The sequence below is a fragment of the Dioscorea cayenensis genome, chromosome 15 (genome assembly GCF_009730915.1).
Source record: "Dioscorea cayenensis subsp. rotundata cultivar TDr96_F1 chromosome 15, TDr96_F1_v2_PseudoChromosome.rev07_lg8_w22 25.fasta, whole genome shotgun sequence".
Lineage (NCBI taxonomy): Eukaryota > Viridiplantae > Streptophyta > Magnoliopsida > Dioscoreales > Dioscoreaceae > Dioscorea > Dioscorea cayenensis.
The window spans coordinates 2,565,014-2,579,406 of record NC_052485.1 but is presented as its reverse complement, the minus strand read 5'-3'; the positions used below and the strand labels follow the sequence as shown (position 1 = coordinate 2,579,406).

The 14,393-nt window shown below is 34.9% G+C and overlaps 3 protein-coding genes across 5 annotated transcripts; 2 read left to right on the top strand and 1 right to left on the bottom strand.

The window, feature by feature from the left end:
* The first annotated feature begins 1,096 nt into the window (after positions 1-1,096).
* LOC120277945 (filament-like plant protein 3) lies at positions 1,097-4,593 on the top strand. 3 transcript variants are annotated; one of them, XM_039284823.1, is made up of 5 exons: positions 1,097-1,303; positions 1,669-1,814; positions 2,269-2,467; positions 2,566-4,184; positions 4,279-4,593. In XM_039284823.1, the coding sequence occupies exons 2-5, from the start codon at positions 1,704-1,706 to the stop codon at positions 4,561-4,563; spliced, it is 2,214 nt and encodes a 737-aa protein (XP_039140757.1). In that variant the 5' UTR covers positions 1,097-1,303; positions 1,669-1,703; the 3' UTR covers positions 4,564-4,593. The 3 variants fall into 3 exon arrangements, with proteins under 3 accessions (XP_039140757.1, XP_039140758.1, XP_039140759.1); XM_039284824.1 differs by lacking the exon at positions 1,097-1,303 and adding an exon at positions 1,354-1,528; XM_039284825.1 differs by lacking the exon at positions 1,097-1,303 and adding an exon at positions 1,354-1,561.
* Positions 4,594-5,649: 1,056 nt separating this feature from the next.
* On the top strand, positions 5,650-8,449 carry LOC120278016 (V-type proton ATPase subunit c1). The gene is made up of 3 exons (XM_039284904.1): positions 5,650-5,821; positions 5,904-6,189; positions 8,039-8,449. The coding sequence occupies exons 1-3, from the start codon at positions 5,746-5,748 to the stop codon at positions 8,169-8,171; spliced, it is 495 nt and encodes a 164-aa protein (XP_039140838.1). The 5' UTR covers positions 5,650-5,745; the 3' UTR covers positions 8,172-8,449.
* Positions 8,450-9,089: 640 nt separating this feature from the next.
* Positions 9,090-12,965, bottom strand: LOC120276709 (F-box protein 7). Its single transcript, XM_039283389.1, has 11 exons — positions 12,829-12,965; positions 12,440-12,520; positions 12,115-12,227; positions 11,310-11,426; positions 11,116-11,212; positions 10,394-10,467; positions 10,080-10,133; positions 9,873-9,974; positions 9,718-9,776; positions 9,392-9,602; positions 9,090-9,309 (listed from the first exon to the last, which is right to left on the bottom strand). Exons 1-11 carry the CDS (start codon positions 12,836-12,838, stop codon positions 9,250-9,252), a joined length of 978 nt encoding a protein of 325 aa, XP_039139323.1. The 5' UTR covers positions 12,839-12,965; the 3' UTR covers positions 9,090-9,249.
* Between the last annotated feature and the right edge of the window lie 1,428 nt (positions 12,966-14,393).

Below are 14,393 nucleotides of genomic sequence, written 5' to 3'. Positions count from 1 at the left end.
AATGGGAATAGTTTGGCCAAGAAAAGAAGCAAACATCATATGATGCATGCAATAGGCCTGTGCTACTTTCATAGCTCAAATCATAGCACCAGCATCATTACATACTCTTGCCTTGTTCCTGTTTAACAACACTGACAACATTTGACTTTTTCTCTCTGTTTTTTTTTTAAGAAGTTTCATGGAAAAAATCCATTTATTTTTTAGCTTTTTCCAAAGAAACCTTATAAAAAAATCTCATATTTTCTTTTGAGATTTTTCTTTTAAAAAAATTATTAAAAAAATTATTTTAAAATTATTAAAAAAAACTTATGTAAAACCAACTTCATCTTAATCTTTTATATAAAGTATTTATATTTTTATTAAATATATATGAATTGAGATATTAATTTTTTTTCCGCTTCCTCATCATGATGTGGGGGTGTTTGGGGTTATTTTTTTTTAATCCACGGCTAGTGATTTTCTGTGTCGGTCTTGGGGTTGTTTTTTTGTTGTTGTTGTGGTGTTATCTACTGTTGGTAGAGGCTTGTTGTATGTTTCTTCCATTTTCTTTTGATTAATAATTATGGTTTATCCATTTTTTTCAATATATATATATATATATATTAATTTTTTATTTATACAAAAATTTTGTTTATTAAATCAGTTAAAAAAACTTATAAAATTCTCGCATTTATTTATTTCTTCTATTTTTGTATTTTTTTAAAATGTTTTGTTATTGATAATAAAAATCTCACTTTTATCTCTTTATCTTAATATCTTTTTATATTTTAAATAAATTTCTTAAAAAAAAAAAAGAAAAACCATTTTGAGCCACTTGGAAGGAACTCATGAGATTCCCTCATTTTTCTCTTTGTATTTTTCTTAAGAAAAAAAAAAGATAAAACTCTGACCGTTTATCTCTTCCTCTCCCTTACTTTCTATTTTATTTTTTATTTTAAAATTTCACACTATTTTGAGCCACTTGGAAAAAAAAAAAGGAACTTACATTTTTAACATTTATCTTTATCTTTCCAAATATTCCAAAAAAAAAAAAACCATTTTGAGCTTCATGGAGAAAACTCAATAAAAATATCACCTTTTTCTCTGCATCTCTCTCTCTCTCTCTCTCTCTCTCATAACTGAAGCTCAGAAATGGCGCGAGAATGGCACCATTAATAGACCTTGTGCGCGGGAACAGCCATGGATGGAGTTTTGAATTAATGTTTTTTTTTTCTCTTTTTCTCCGAAAAAACAAAGAAGAGAAATTAAAAGGCTGAAAAAGATGACTTTTTGGCTCCCACCTCACATGCATTCTATCAAACTGGTGAGATTTCCTTTGCATTTCTTTAATCTTTCTCATTAATTTTTATTATTTATTCCAGAAACTCTGACATTCCAGTGATTCCACCACTCATATATCTCTCTCTCTCTCTTGCTCTTTCTCTCTTTATCTCTCTTCTTAAAATTCTTTGTTTTGACCGAGTTTTTTAAGGGGCAGTTGGTATGTCGCTGGATTGATCGTTTGGTGTTTTCAAGATGCGGTTTTGGGGTGTGCAAAGCTCTTGTTTTCCGGATTTTTAGTGTTTGTGTTTCAAAAAGTTTGAGTCTTTTGATGTTTTTCTTTGTGTTTTCTCTTTTGATTGATGAAAGGTTGCTCCTTTTTGTTATTTGGTGGTGATGGGAATGCAGGGGAGTGATTGATTTGGATTGGTTGTGGCCGCGAGATGGATCGCCGGAGTTGGTTGTGGAGGCGCAAGTCGTCGGAGAAGAGTCCCGGTGAGACGGAGAGCTCTGGATCAGTGTCTTCTCTTTCTGAGAGATTCTCAGATGATCATGTATGCTTCTGTGCCATTCCCTTCACTTTCCTTTTCTGAATCTTTTTCTGACTTTTTTGTATTGATCGGTTTGAAGTTCTTGTTCATTGATTTATCTTGAAAACTTGTGTGGATTGAAGATGTAATGTGCTCTTGAGCATTGTTCTTGATTTAGTAGCTTGCGATTTGCATTGATTTTTTTTTAAGAGAATTGTTTTGCTTTGATTCGGATCTCTCTGTGTTCTGTGTTGTCAATATCTGATGCATGAAATCAGGATTTGATTTGCTGGAACTCTCAATCTCAATACCAAGCTGTGGTTTTGTTAATTCTTGTCAAACAAGTAGATAAATGAATCAAAAAAAGTTTGTGGTATATTATACGTAATTGTGGAATGAATTCCATCCTAATGATGTATTTTTCTGAGAATTTGGATGAGGTTTGAGGGTGATGAATGCTGTGTTTATTGTTTTACAGGAGGCTTCCAGGGCTTCTCCAAATACTGCTTCACCGAATTTCGGTCGTTCACCAGAGGTTTCATCGAGGACTGATAATGTCGAAGTTAATGAAACCGTGAAGATTTTGACAGAGAAATTATCAGCAGCTCTTTCGAACGTCAGCGCGAAAGAAGAATTGGTAAAGCAGCATGCCAAAGTTACTGAAGAAGCTGTTTCAGGTAAAACTTAATTTTACTCGGTTGGATTGAATTTGTTTCATTTGATTAAATTGTTCGTATTTCATTTGAGTGAGAATTTCGATTTTATCTGCTTTTAGGCTGGGAAAAGGCGGAGAATGAAGTTGTGTTACTTAAACAACAGCTTGAAGCCGCATTTCAGAAGAACTCGGCCCTTGAAGATAGAATAGGCCACCTTGATGGTGCTCTCAAGGAATGTGTCAGGGAGCTCCGACAATCTAGAGAAGAGCAAGAGGAAAAAATTCGGGATGCGATCATTAACAATTCCTGTGACTGGGAGTCTCAAAAATTGGAGCTAGAGAGTGGAATGAGTGAGCTCCGGACGCAACTTGAAGCTGCAAAAGCTGAAGCTCTTTTATCGGTAGACCATGATTTCCGATCAAAACTAGAACAATTTGAGAAAGAGAATTCGGTTCTTAAACTTGAACTCGTTGCGCAAGCCAAAGATCTGCAAATGCTGATCCTAGAGCGAGATTTGAGTATTCAAGCAGCTGAAACAGCAAGCAAACAACATCTGGAGAGCATAAAAAAGATCAATAAAATTGAGTCTGAGTGCCGGAGATTACAGTCCATGGGACGCAGGATGTCAGCAGTAAACGATCAGAAGGTTCCTAGCTCGGTTTGTTTAGAATCTCTTACAGATAGCCAATCTGATTGTGGGGAGAGATTGCATGCTGTTGATCAAGAAGCCAGTCGATCAGATTCATGGGCTAATGCTCTGATCGTAGAGCTTGATCAGTTCAAGAATGAGAAATCTAGCACAAGAGACCTTGCCAATTCTATAGACATTGAGCTGATGGATGATTTCCTTGAGATGGAACGCCTTGTCGGTTTACCGGAGACCGAGAATGGAAGCTCAACAGGTCCTTCAAAAGCCCAAACTGATGCATTGCATCGGCAGTTAACCGAGTTGGAAGCAAAGATTGAGATGTTGGAAAGCGAGAATACGGAACTGGAGGTGGCTCTTGCTGACACTCGAAAACAGCTTGAGCTTTCAACCCATCAATTGACGCTGGCTGAGATTAAATTAACCGAATTGCAAAGGCAACTAGACTTTGCTGATAAATCCAAACAACTTGCCATGATAGAAGTTGTGGATGCAGAAGAGAGGAGAAAGATTGTCGAGTCTCAGCTTGAGTTAGCACAATCAGAAGTAAAGAAGTTTTCTGAAAAGATATATTTATTGGAACTGAATTCTGAGAAAGAAAAAGCAATGTATGTTGCAGTTGCAGCTAAATTGGAAGCAGCAGAGACAACTATAAATGATTTGGAGTCTCAGCTCCAATCAGCGGTTCAGGAAGCTCGCAAATTACACGATAAGGTTGGCATCTTAGAAAGGGAGGTCGAGGAGAAGACAATATTATCATCGGAACTAGAGGTAGTGAAAAAGGAATTAGAATTAGAGCTTGAGACATCAAATGTGAAGGCGAAGGCTATGTCTGCCAACTTTACAGGCAAAGTAGAAACATTAGAAATTGCTCGAAATGCCATTGAGTCACAGCTTGAGTTATCTCAACTGGAAGTTAGGGAGCTGCAAGATAAAGTTCGTGTATTACAAAGGGAAATTGAAGAAGAGAGAGCATCTGTTGTTGTATTTGCCTCCAAATGTCGGGATTTGGAGGATGAATTGTCTAAGAGGAAGCAAGAAATTGAGCTTCATCAAACTGCATTCTCAAATGGAGATTTGAAGATGAAACAAGTAATGACAGAGTTACAATTTGCTTCTCTTCTTTCTTATAATTGCCTCAAGATGATAATTATCAAACACATGCATTTCTTTGTTAAATTTACAGGACAAAGAACGAGTAATAGCTGCCGGGAAGCTTGCGGAATGCCAGAAGACGATCAATTCTCTCAACCGACATTTACAACTATTAGCAACATTGGATGACTTCATGATTGAAAATGAAATGCCTGAACTTGGCTGTGATTCTGCAGCAAGTGCAGAGGGTTCTCTTGTTTTAAATGGCAAGAATGGAGGATCTTCACCATCATTGATCCCATCTTCTTCATCATCTTTCTATGAAATTGCAAGACATTTATCTCGAAATAGAATTAATGGCCAAATAGAAAACTGATAATCAAAAATTGATCAGCAGTTTGATCATCTTTTTGGAGGGAGTTCTGTATGTTTGTGTAAAGAAAAACATATTATTGTATTGCTGACAGTTGAGAGATGGTTAGCTGGTGATTCCTTTGTTATATTTTTGGAACCCAAGTTAATCTGAAAGTATAGAATGATGAGTTGTGATTAATTCTTTGAGCTCTTTTATGTGCTTTTCTTGAGGGTGTTTTTTCTCATGTCATTGTAAAACAAACAAGCAAAAGATCTAAAACCAAATGTTGATGTTGTATATACCAACTCTGAGTATGAAATTACATTTGGTTTTACATATAAAATTCTTGCAAAACACCAAAATCTTCGTTTCATTTTTTTTTTCTTTTTTTCTTTTTTGAGATTATTAATATATACTAAACATTACCGGTGGATCCGCGAAAAATAAAAAAGAGAACAGAAAAAAGGGAGGTATGACTGAGATTAAAATTTAGAGAGTTGACGCAAGTGCATATATACTAAATATTATTTATATATTTGTCGTCGTCAGATGATGAAAAATAAAAAAAAAAAATGTGTGAAAGAGACGGAGTGTCCCGTATATATGATGAAAAAAAAAAAATGTATGAAAAAGACGGGGGTGTCACCACCATATAAGTTCAGTGAATTTGAACTCAGAATATTTGAAAGTCTTATACTGTAGCATCTTTTGCAATGGGGTATTTATTGTATGGTTAACAACTTTCTGTAAGATTATATTTATACTCCTAACAAATAATAACAATTTATTTTATAAATAACTTTTTGCTGTCATATTTAATGTCATAATAATAATAATAATAATAACTCAAGAAATTACGTTGGTAAATGCATAAAAATTTTACTTTTTTTTTATTATGAGAGTTAATATAAGAACAGATGTCCAGGGTTGTAAACGCAAAACAACGTGTCCACATGATTCACGTTGGATAGGAAATGACCGAACTATCATTACATCCATTACCCATGTTGGTGTCATAATGTGTAAATTTAGCAAAATCGAGGGGTATGATTGTAAACATCCATCTCCGGTCGAAGAGAACCACTCAATTCATCTTTCTTTTCCCTTCCTTCGTCTTCATTCAAAGATCAGAGCTTGATTTGCCCTAATTCGAAACTAGGGTTTCTTAGATCCAGGTCCTCAACGATCGCCGTGAACCTAGCCATGTCGACCTTCTCCGGCGATGAGACCGCTCCCTTCTTCGGCTTCCTTGGCGCTGCCGCGGCGCTCGTCTTCTCTTGTAAGCCCTTCGATCTCTGATCTCGTCGTTTTCTCTTTTTCTTCTAAGATTAGGGTTTTCAATTGGAATTTGGGGTTTTTAGGCATGGGAGCGGCGTATGGAACGGCGAAGAGCGGGGTGGGTGTGGCATCGATGGGAGTGATGAGACCGGAGTTGGTCATGAAGTCGATCGTGCCCGTAGTTATGGCGGGAGTGCTTGGGATTTATGGATTGATAATCGCTGTGATCATCAGCACTGGGATCAACCCAAAGGCGAAATCTTACTACCTTTTTGATGGCTATGCGCATCTCTCGTCTGGTTTGGCTTGTGGACTTGCTGGACTTTCTGCTGGAATGGCGATCGGGATCGTCGGTGATGCTGGTGTCCGGTAATCTTCCTTGTTTCTGTTGTTTCTTTTCCAGATCTATGATTATATCATTCCAAGTTGTTTTCTTTTTCTTATTTCTTACGTTGAACAAAGGGATTTTGAATAATTAAACACAAATTAGAGAACTTGCGGTTTTGTTTGCTGTATTCATTAGATTCAGGACATGTTTTGATGCATTTTGGAATGTTTGAATAATTTATTGTGTAGAGATTATAGAACTTTTATAAAGTTCCATGTTTTAACCCTTTTTTACTTTATAGTGCACCTGGGCTGTACTTTTGGTACCAATATACTGTTGTTTTGAATGTTGTGATAAGTTCAAAATGGAACAAGACAATAGGGAGAGAGCAAAAGTTCTTGAATTTGATAGTTATGTTTACTCCTTTTTTCCCAATTGCAAATCTTTGTGTCAGTTCTTGTCTTAAATGATCTGTGAGTTATTGGTGTGACAAAGGTTGGTATGAGTGCGGTACTAGATTTATTTGGTATGAGAATAGAAGTATGAAAATGAAATGGTGACTAATTTTGCTTTAAATGTTTGTGAATTGTTGATGTGACTGATATTCGTATATGTGGATTAGTTATGACAATTATAGGTTTGTGTGCATCACTGTACTTATTGGGTATGGAAAGGGGAATATCTAGTAATTTTGCTTTCATTAGCTTCGAATTAATTGTGGTTATTTGTGCAAGATATATGCTCTGTCTGATATTGAGTTGGTACTGTAAAATGCATCATACTACTTAATTGTATAGCTCCACATGGTGGGCATAGTCTCACTGTGTGTCATTCTTGGATAATTTTTAGGGAAAAGTATAAAAAAAAACACACGTGGTTTCCGAGTTTTGCAAAATAAGGAATGAGGAATTTTTTTTTCGATTCTATGATATGTGGTTTCCTAGATTTGCAAAAAAGGAAAAAACCGTTATCTAGCAATTAACGGTGTTAACTCACAAGGGCAAAATCGTCATTTTATTTAAAAATCAACTTATATGACATAAAAAAATATATTTTTTAAATTTATTTCTCTTCCAAAATTTCACTAAACAAGAAAAAAACTTAAATTCCAAAAAAATCAAACAAAAATCATGTTGAAAAAAATCTTGTTTTTTAAGCCCACATAGTGATTTTTTTACATAAATGACAATTTTGCTCTCGCTAAAACCTGAAAAGTTAACGCTGCTAATCGGTTTTTTCCCTTTTTGCAAATCCTGAAAACCACATATCATAGTAATCGAAAAAAATTCCTCATTCCTTATTTTCAGAAAACTCGTAAAACCATACGTGTTTTTTTCAGACTTTTTCCCTAATTTTTAATATGCTAAAATTTGAATATAACTTATGACCAGATGTGGTCATACCATTGTTAGAAGACACCTCAATGTATTTCTGGGATTGTCAATTTCTTTACATTTAATAATATTTACAGTAATAAGCATGAACGAGAAGTTGTTTGCTGAAAGATCAGTAATAATAGATCACTAACTCTCCCACCATGACGGAATCATTGATCATTGAGATGGGGGCCTTTTTTATATTAATCATTTAGGTTGATCCTTATATTTGTTCCTCGAGAAAAAAAGGGGCACTGTCTCTGAGTGTTTGTTTTAGTTCTGAAACAACATTATTAACCTTTACAGTCCCGTTGTTCTTTGGTGAAGTATTTTAGGTATTGGGCAACCTAGCTCTATATACTGAACTAAGCAGATGATGCGACAGAAATATTTCTGCCATTATTAACATTATAATTCTACTCTTAACACCTATTGCATTACTTAGAATAGTGTAAATTATGAAGTTTGGTTTTTACCACCATTTATTCAAGGCTTTCTGTTGATGCTCATGCAGGGCTAACGCACAGCAACCAAAGTTGTTTGTTGGTATGATTCTTATTCTCATTTTCGCTGAAGCACTTGCCCTCTATGGTCTCATTGTTGGTATCATCCTTTCATCTCGTGCCGGTCAATCACGAGCAGATTGATAAACATGAGCTGCCACGTTCATCGTCCGCATGCTTTCAAGTTGCATTCAACCTTCCTCTAGGGTTGGTTCAATTCCTAATTCAAGTTAGGACATGAACCTTTTAAGGCTTTTTTGATTTACTTATGTGATTTGTGATGGGAGCTTTTTTGTTTGAGGTTCCAAAATATCTATTCCTTGTCATGATTTAGCAGCAATATGCTGGGATGCTGCTTATTTAAGCCACAATATTTTCATGCTAATGTTGAGCCGTTGAGAAGCTCTGATGTTTTGGAGGTATTTCTGTGTCTTATTTTTGCAGTGATGTTTTTGGTAAAGTTATTTTTCTTTATTGCTTGCTCTAATTCAATGCAAAAGACACAGATCTCCAATAAAACAAATAAAAGTAATGTTATTATTCAGTTTTGAAATAAAACCTTGTATTCTTGTAAGAATATTTTTTTATTTTTTAAAAATTTGTGTGAATGATTTCAGAGCAAGTTTTAGAAATGAAAACGAAAGGATAAGGCATTTAGTGTCTATATACAAGAACAATGTCCTTTTTTATTTTTTATTTTTGATAGCCAATACTTAAATTAAAAGAACATGATATTTGCATGCACTTTATGTATTCAAATTATCTATCTTTACAAAAAATTTTAGAATCTAGTTAAACATAAATTTAACTAACATATTACTCATGATAAGATTTGTAAAAATATAACCCTATTTATGTACAACATGAGATGTAACGTGCAAGAAGATTGCATAGGATCATGCATGTTCATCTCCTCATGTTTTCATATGGGCTTTTAGATGTCTTGGAATGAGAAACCTGATTATCACATGCAATCTCCAGCAGCATAAATACTACAAGTTGAAAATTATTTCTATAAGGGTTGTTTGATCACATGAATGGTTTTCACTGTACAGGCAGGCAGAAAGACCAAACTTTATACAAGCCATTTGATCCACACACATTAAGCATCACAGAAAAACAGTCCAAAGTCTTTAACTTAAATATGTGACAACATAAAAGCATCATATATATATATATATATATATACACATGCGATTTAAAAAGCTATAATTTTTTAAAATCAGCCAGTAACAAAGTAATCCATCTTGTCCACAGGAAGATTCAACACTGATGTTTCCACCTGTATGATCAGATGAACAATATCAGTAAAACCACTGGTTTGACAATTCATGCATTTTAGAATCAGAAAGATTTAAAATTACCTCCTCGAACGGGACAAAAACAAAGGGTGTCAAACCCCTTTTATGTGAAATAGCGGGCACGTCTGGGTTGTGTGTTTCATCCTCTTGCCATCCTTCGACAACGCCAAGCATGTCGTCATTGGGATCATTAAGTTCACTGTCATCGACACCAGTAGTTACAAGTTTCAAGAGATCCAGACGATTGTTGGCTCCTACTGTTGTTCCTCTAACTCTGCAAAGTGCCAAAAACTTAAAGGAAACTAGAGATAAAAATTTAAAAAAAACTTATCATAAGAATATCTGCAATAAAATAGACCAAAGGAACATTAACATATAGAAATGCTAACCTAAGATGAATCCTTAAGAGAGTACGGCGCAGACCCGGATATAAGATGGCAGCCTTGATCTTAAGTTAAACAAGAGCAGGAATAATCAAAACTGTAAGTCATGGCAAAAGTAAGTCTCTAACAAGATCAGAGAGTGTGCTACTTAGAAAATATACCAAGTCGCCATCTAATCCATAGTCACCCTTGTGAACACAGTCTGTCTTTGATGCTCGGAAGTTCATGCACTTGGCCACTTCTTTCAGTTTTTGGGAAGAAATCTACCATTTTTTGTGTAAGCAAAAAAAAAAAAAAGAACTAATAAATAATTCCTTTTAATCTTGTCAAAATTTTTTAAGAAACCAATTGAGGAAAAAAAATACAACCTTGTAGACAAACTTCCCATTGGGATAGAATTTCAAGTATCTGTAGTAGCAAACCTACAATGTGGTACATATGATTAGCAGAGGGTAATAATAAATGAGTTAAAAATTATCTTGCATAATCTAGGGATATTAGCATCACACACATGAATATAAGCAAGCACATAGTCAGCTACGTAAAGGGAAAACATCACTTTAATACCAAGATAACAATAGTCAGAAATTTTTTATACAAAACCCAGAAAATCATTATATCATTTCAAGTTGCACAACAACCAATAGAAATTACATAAGAAGAGCTAAACATAGTGGCATACCACATGGACAGGATTTGTAACCTTCCACTCTGCAACTCCAACACGAATGTATGTATTCCTACTAACGTAAAGACCTGAAAAATGAAAATAAGGCTTGTTGAAACATATTACATGATATGTTTCAAATTTCTTTCTAGAGATTCAAGAACTTTGTGTATGTCCTCACCATCACACACATGATGCTAGTCAAGTAAAATAGTTGAGAAACAGCAAACTCTTTTAGTTAAAAAAGGTTGAGACATAATGGAGGGTCAAGTGGTCAATGAACATTAACATGCCTACATATTAAACAATGAGACCATACAGTAAGTAGTATCGCCACCGCAATTGAACAAATCTTACCATCACCAAGTTCAAGTGAAACCTTAAGAATTGGACCAAGTAAAAATATACTTGTGTACATGAAAGTTACTTTAAGAGGCTTCATTCATGACTAAAACAAGAAAAGAGTCGGGCAGCACAGTTGAGGGACAACAAAACTCATGAGTTGGAAAGGGAGGTTGACACACAATGGAGCCACGAGACCACCAACAAGTTTGCATATTAAACAATAGCCCCATTCAGGATAGCATCATCACCGCAATTGAACAAGTCTTAGCACTACCAAATGCAAGTGGAATCTTAAGGAGTAGACAGAGGAAAAATATAAGTAGAAACTAAATGAAGTTTACTTTAAGAGGTCTGATTCATAACTAAAGCAAGAAAGACTCTTTAACATTTACCATCCATACGAATCCTTGGTCTATGAACCCACATGTTCTTCCACGAACCATCATAAACAGAATGTGCGAGTTGGTAGTTTGTGATTGGTCCAGACAGCTTCATAAGAACAATAATTGGGTCTCACTATTGGATGTTAAAATTAAAATGGTGGAAATACTTTGCAAAAGTAAACCCAGTATTAGTTCACATTTACCTGCCAAGTCTTTAGACAGGCACTGCGCCATAAACTAGGATTGCGAATGGCGTATTTCCACTTCCGACAAACGCATGCTGCTCGTCCTAAAGTATATGGAGTCATTCGTGCAAAAACCTAATCAAGTTATTATGGTTAGCAACAATCACAAACAATAGTTGTTCCTAAGGGTTCAAGCAGATTTGGTTCCATTGTTGCAACAAGAAATAGAAGTTTATGGTACAAAACCATCCCGTACATTAACAGAATGTGGAAGAGAAAATAGCACCTAGATTAGCTAGATATCTCTTCTCAAGTGCAGGGATTCAATCATGAAAGGTTGAATGCATGTTCAAAAACTTTCGCCGCAGTGAGGTGTGTAGTGGCAAAACCCAATTATAGTGAAGTATTATCATAGTTATTAAGTCATAAAATTACTCCAACTATCTATGACCTCTAACAAAAACACGGTCCAATCAAGTTTGTGTTTTTCCTTGTCAAAATTTCATTGAACAGAGCAAACCATTTGCCCGTGATGCCTATCTTGTTGTCGTCAGCAGTGTAATAACAATCAGCATGTCCTGTATATTTAGTATAAATCATGTCATAATTGTAATTAGCATGTTTTCTGAAAAATTCATCAAAAAATGCTTATTTTTAGCTGGTGAAAATTCATCACCTTGCTGCCTATCTATAAATCAAGAAACCTTCAATACAAACTTCACATTTAGTAAGTATGTTTATTGTTACCAGGGTTCATTGTGAGAACACACACACACACAAAACCAAATGCCAGGAAACTATACATAAGCAAATAAATGATCACCTCAAAGAGCAGTTCATCTGGCAAACAACGATGAATAAGGGCAGGATCAACAAGATCTTTACTGCTCACACTACCAAAAGCAGCCACTGGTCGAACCCTGATTCCATATAAATCTGAATTTAAAAAAAAAAAAAAGATACATATTAACAAATACCCCATCATTTGTCAAAATTTATGCTCAATAAGAGAAACACCACAATGGCTACAGAAGCACAACTACAACCACAATCAAGTAGCACATGCCCAATATAACCGCCAGAATGTGCATGAATGCAATAAGAATGCAAGCAACAGTCAAGATAAAATCCAAACACAGGGCACTTACTTAGCCATGGTCTTTCTGTTCCCATAAATTGCATGGCTATCAAACGAGAGTACGTGCTGGCCTCTGGAGGAAGTGAGACATCTGCGGAAAAAAAATCAACCAAAATTTACTGCAAATTTCATTATCGATTCCATAGGCACCAACATCTTCATCGAAACATGATTATCATGCAAGCAAATTGGGTGAAATTCTAATCAAAACTCCATTCAAGACAGATCCATTAAAAACCAAAACCTAACAACAAAATTGAGCAAACTAAGACAAAAATATGAAAATCCGCATCAAAATATCGCATTTTTGCCCAAAAATGAACCGCATATCGACGAGAAATTCACAAAATCAACTAAAAAAACCATAAATTAAGAAAATTTCATGGAGATTAAGGTTACCAGAAGCCATTGATTCAAGGATGGAAGCCTCGATACGTGGGCAGCAGCGGAGAGACCTTGAGAGAAGAACAATGAGTCCTCGGGAACGATGGTCTGGTCGTGAAACGAATGGACCGCCTCACATTAAACAACCAGGGAGACGTAATCCGATCGTAGCCGTAGATCTCAAATCGTGTGACCCTGATTCGCTGATGACGATGATCGTGATTAACGGGTCGCTTGAGGAAACGGATGCGGGCATACGTTATTGACCCGAGAACCCGCACCCGCTAACGTTGCTCTGGGGCCGAGTTTATCATTAATAAGTACGAAAATTATTGTGATGCTGAGCAAGGTTGTCAGACCCGGCCCGGGCAATGACCCGGCTAAGCCCAGGGGTCAGGGATCAATGGGTTCGACCGGGTCGAACCGGGGTCGAACCGGGATCAATAATTAAATATAAAAAATATTATAATAATTAATAATGAGCAAATATAATATTAAATCCATAATTATATTATAAAAACCTACTCAAATTTGATATTTAAATTGATAAATGACCTTATATAGAGTAGAGTTTTCTAATTATGTCATTTATTTTTACATTTTTTAAATATTTACAAATTTAATATATTAATATATAATTATCGAACTTCTCTTGGTGTTATTTATTTATTTATTGGTTGATTTTGTTAAAATAAATAAGAAATTTAATTCATTAATTTTTATATCTCAATTTGAGTTTTTATGTTTTCTTATATTTTTTATTTAATTAGAATACTTTAATTTTATATTTTTATAATAAAATTACACTCATTTATTGTTTTATTTTCTTAATAAATTAAATTTTTAGAAAGTATTTACATAACACATTAATATATTTTATTTAAATGTAAATTTTTATTGGTATATTTATGATATATATATATATATATATTGTAATTCTATTTATTGATTATAAATTATAAATTAATATTAATAAATATACACAATTTTGTGGTTTCTAATGAAAAAATAATAATATATTATTAAATATTGTAAAAAAAAAATTAAACATTGTGACCCGATTGACCCGGCCGGATCAACCGGTTCCCGGTTGAATCGCCTGGGTCACCGGGTTAACATCGAGTTTTTTAATACCCGGGTCAATGGGGTATACCCGGGCCGGGCACATGGCCGGTTCCCGGTTTTTCCGGTTGAACCGGCCGGGTCGGTCCGGGTCTGACAACCTTGATGCTGAGTTCTGACTGCCGAGTGTAGACCACGGCGCCAACATCCTCTTAATCTATTACAATTGGTCTATTGTATAAATTGTTCGTGTGTTTTTCAAACCTCATCTCATACAGAATGAGAGTACAATTGCGTTAAAATATTAACTCACTCATGTATATATTTTTCAGATGTAATTTATACATTTTATCACCAAAAAAAAAAAAATTATAAAGATCTGAACATCATTTGATTTACTGATCGAATGGATTCTCACACTTTTAATCACCGAGTATGCAAAAGTGAATCTCTTAACAATGATAGAAGGAATTGGAAACTTGAAACATACTGATGTAAATTTTGATGATGTGAAGAGC

Excerpts from the sequence above, each read along its gene's own strand:
- LOC120278016 (XM_039284904.1), top strand. The coding sequence starts at position 5,746 with ATGTCGACCTTCTCCGGCGATGAGACCGCTCCCTTCTTCGGCTTCCTT. Across the intron at positions 5,822-5,903 it reads CGCGGCGCTCGTCTTCTCTT|GCATGGGAGCGGCGTATGGA; the intron begins GTAAGCCCTTCG and ends TGGGGTTTTTAG. Across the intron at positions 6,190-8,038 it reads GTCGGTGATGCTGGTGTCCG|GGCTAACGCACAGCAACCAA; the intron begins GTAATCTTCCTT and ends ATGCTCATGCAG.
- LOC120277945 (XM_039284823.1), top strand. The coding sequence starts at position 1,704 with ATGGATCGCCGGAGTTGGTTGTGGAGGCGCAAGTCGTCGGAGAAGAGT. Across the intron at positions 1,815-2,268 it reads AGAGATTCTCAGATGATCAT|GAGGCTTCCAGGGCTTCTCC; the intron begins GTATGCTTCTGT and ends ATTGTTTTACAG. Across the intron at positions 4,185-4,278 it reads GAGATTTGAAGATGAAACAA|GACAAAGAACGAGTAATAGC; the intron begins GTAATGACAGAG and ends TTAAATTTACAG.
- LOC120276709 (XM_039283389.1), bottom strand. Across the intron at positions 9,975-10,079 it reads ATGGGAAGTTTGTCTACAAG|ATTTCTTCCCAAAAACTGAA; the intron begins GTTGTATTTTTT and ends AAAAAATGGTAG. Across the intron at positions 9,777-9,872 it reads ATGGATTAGATGGCGACTTG|ATCAAGGCTGCCATCTTATA; the intron begins GTATATTTTCTA and ends GTTTAACTTAAG.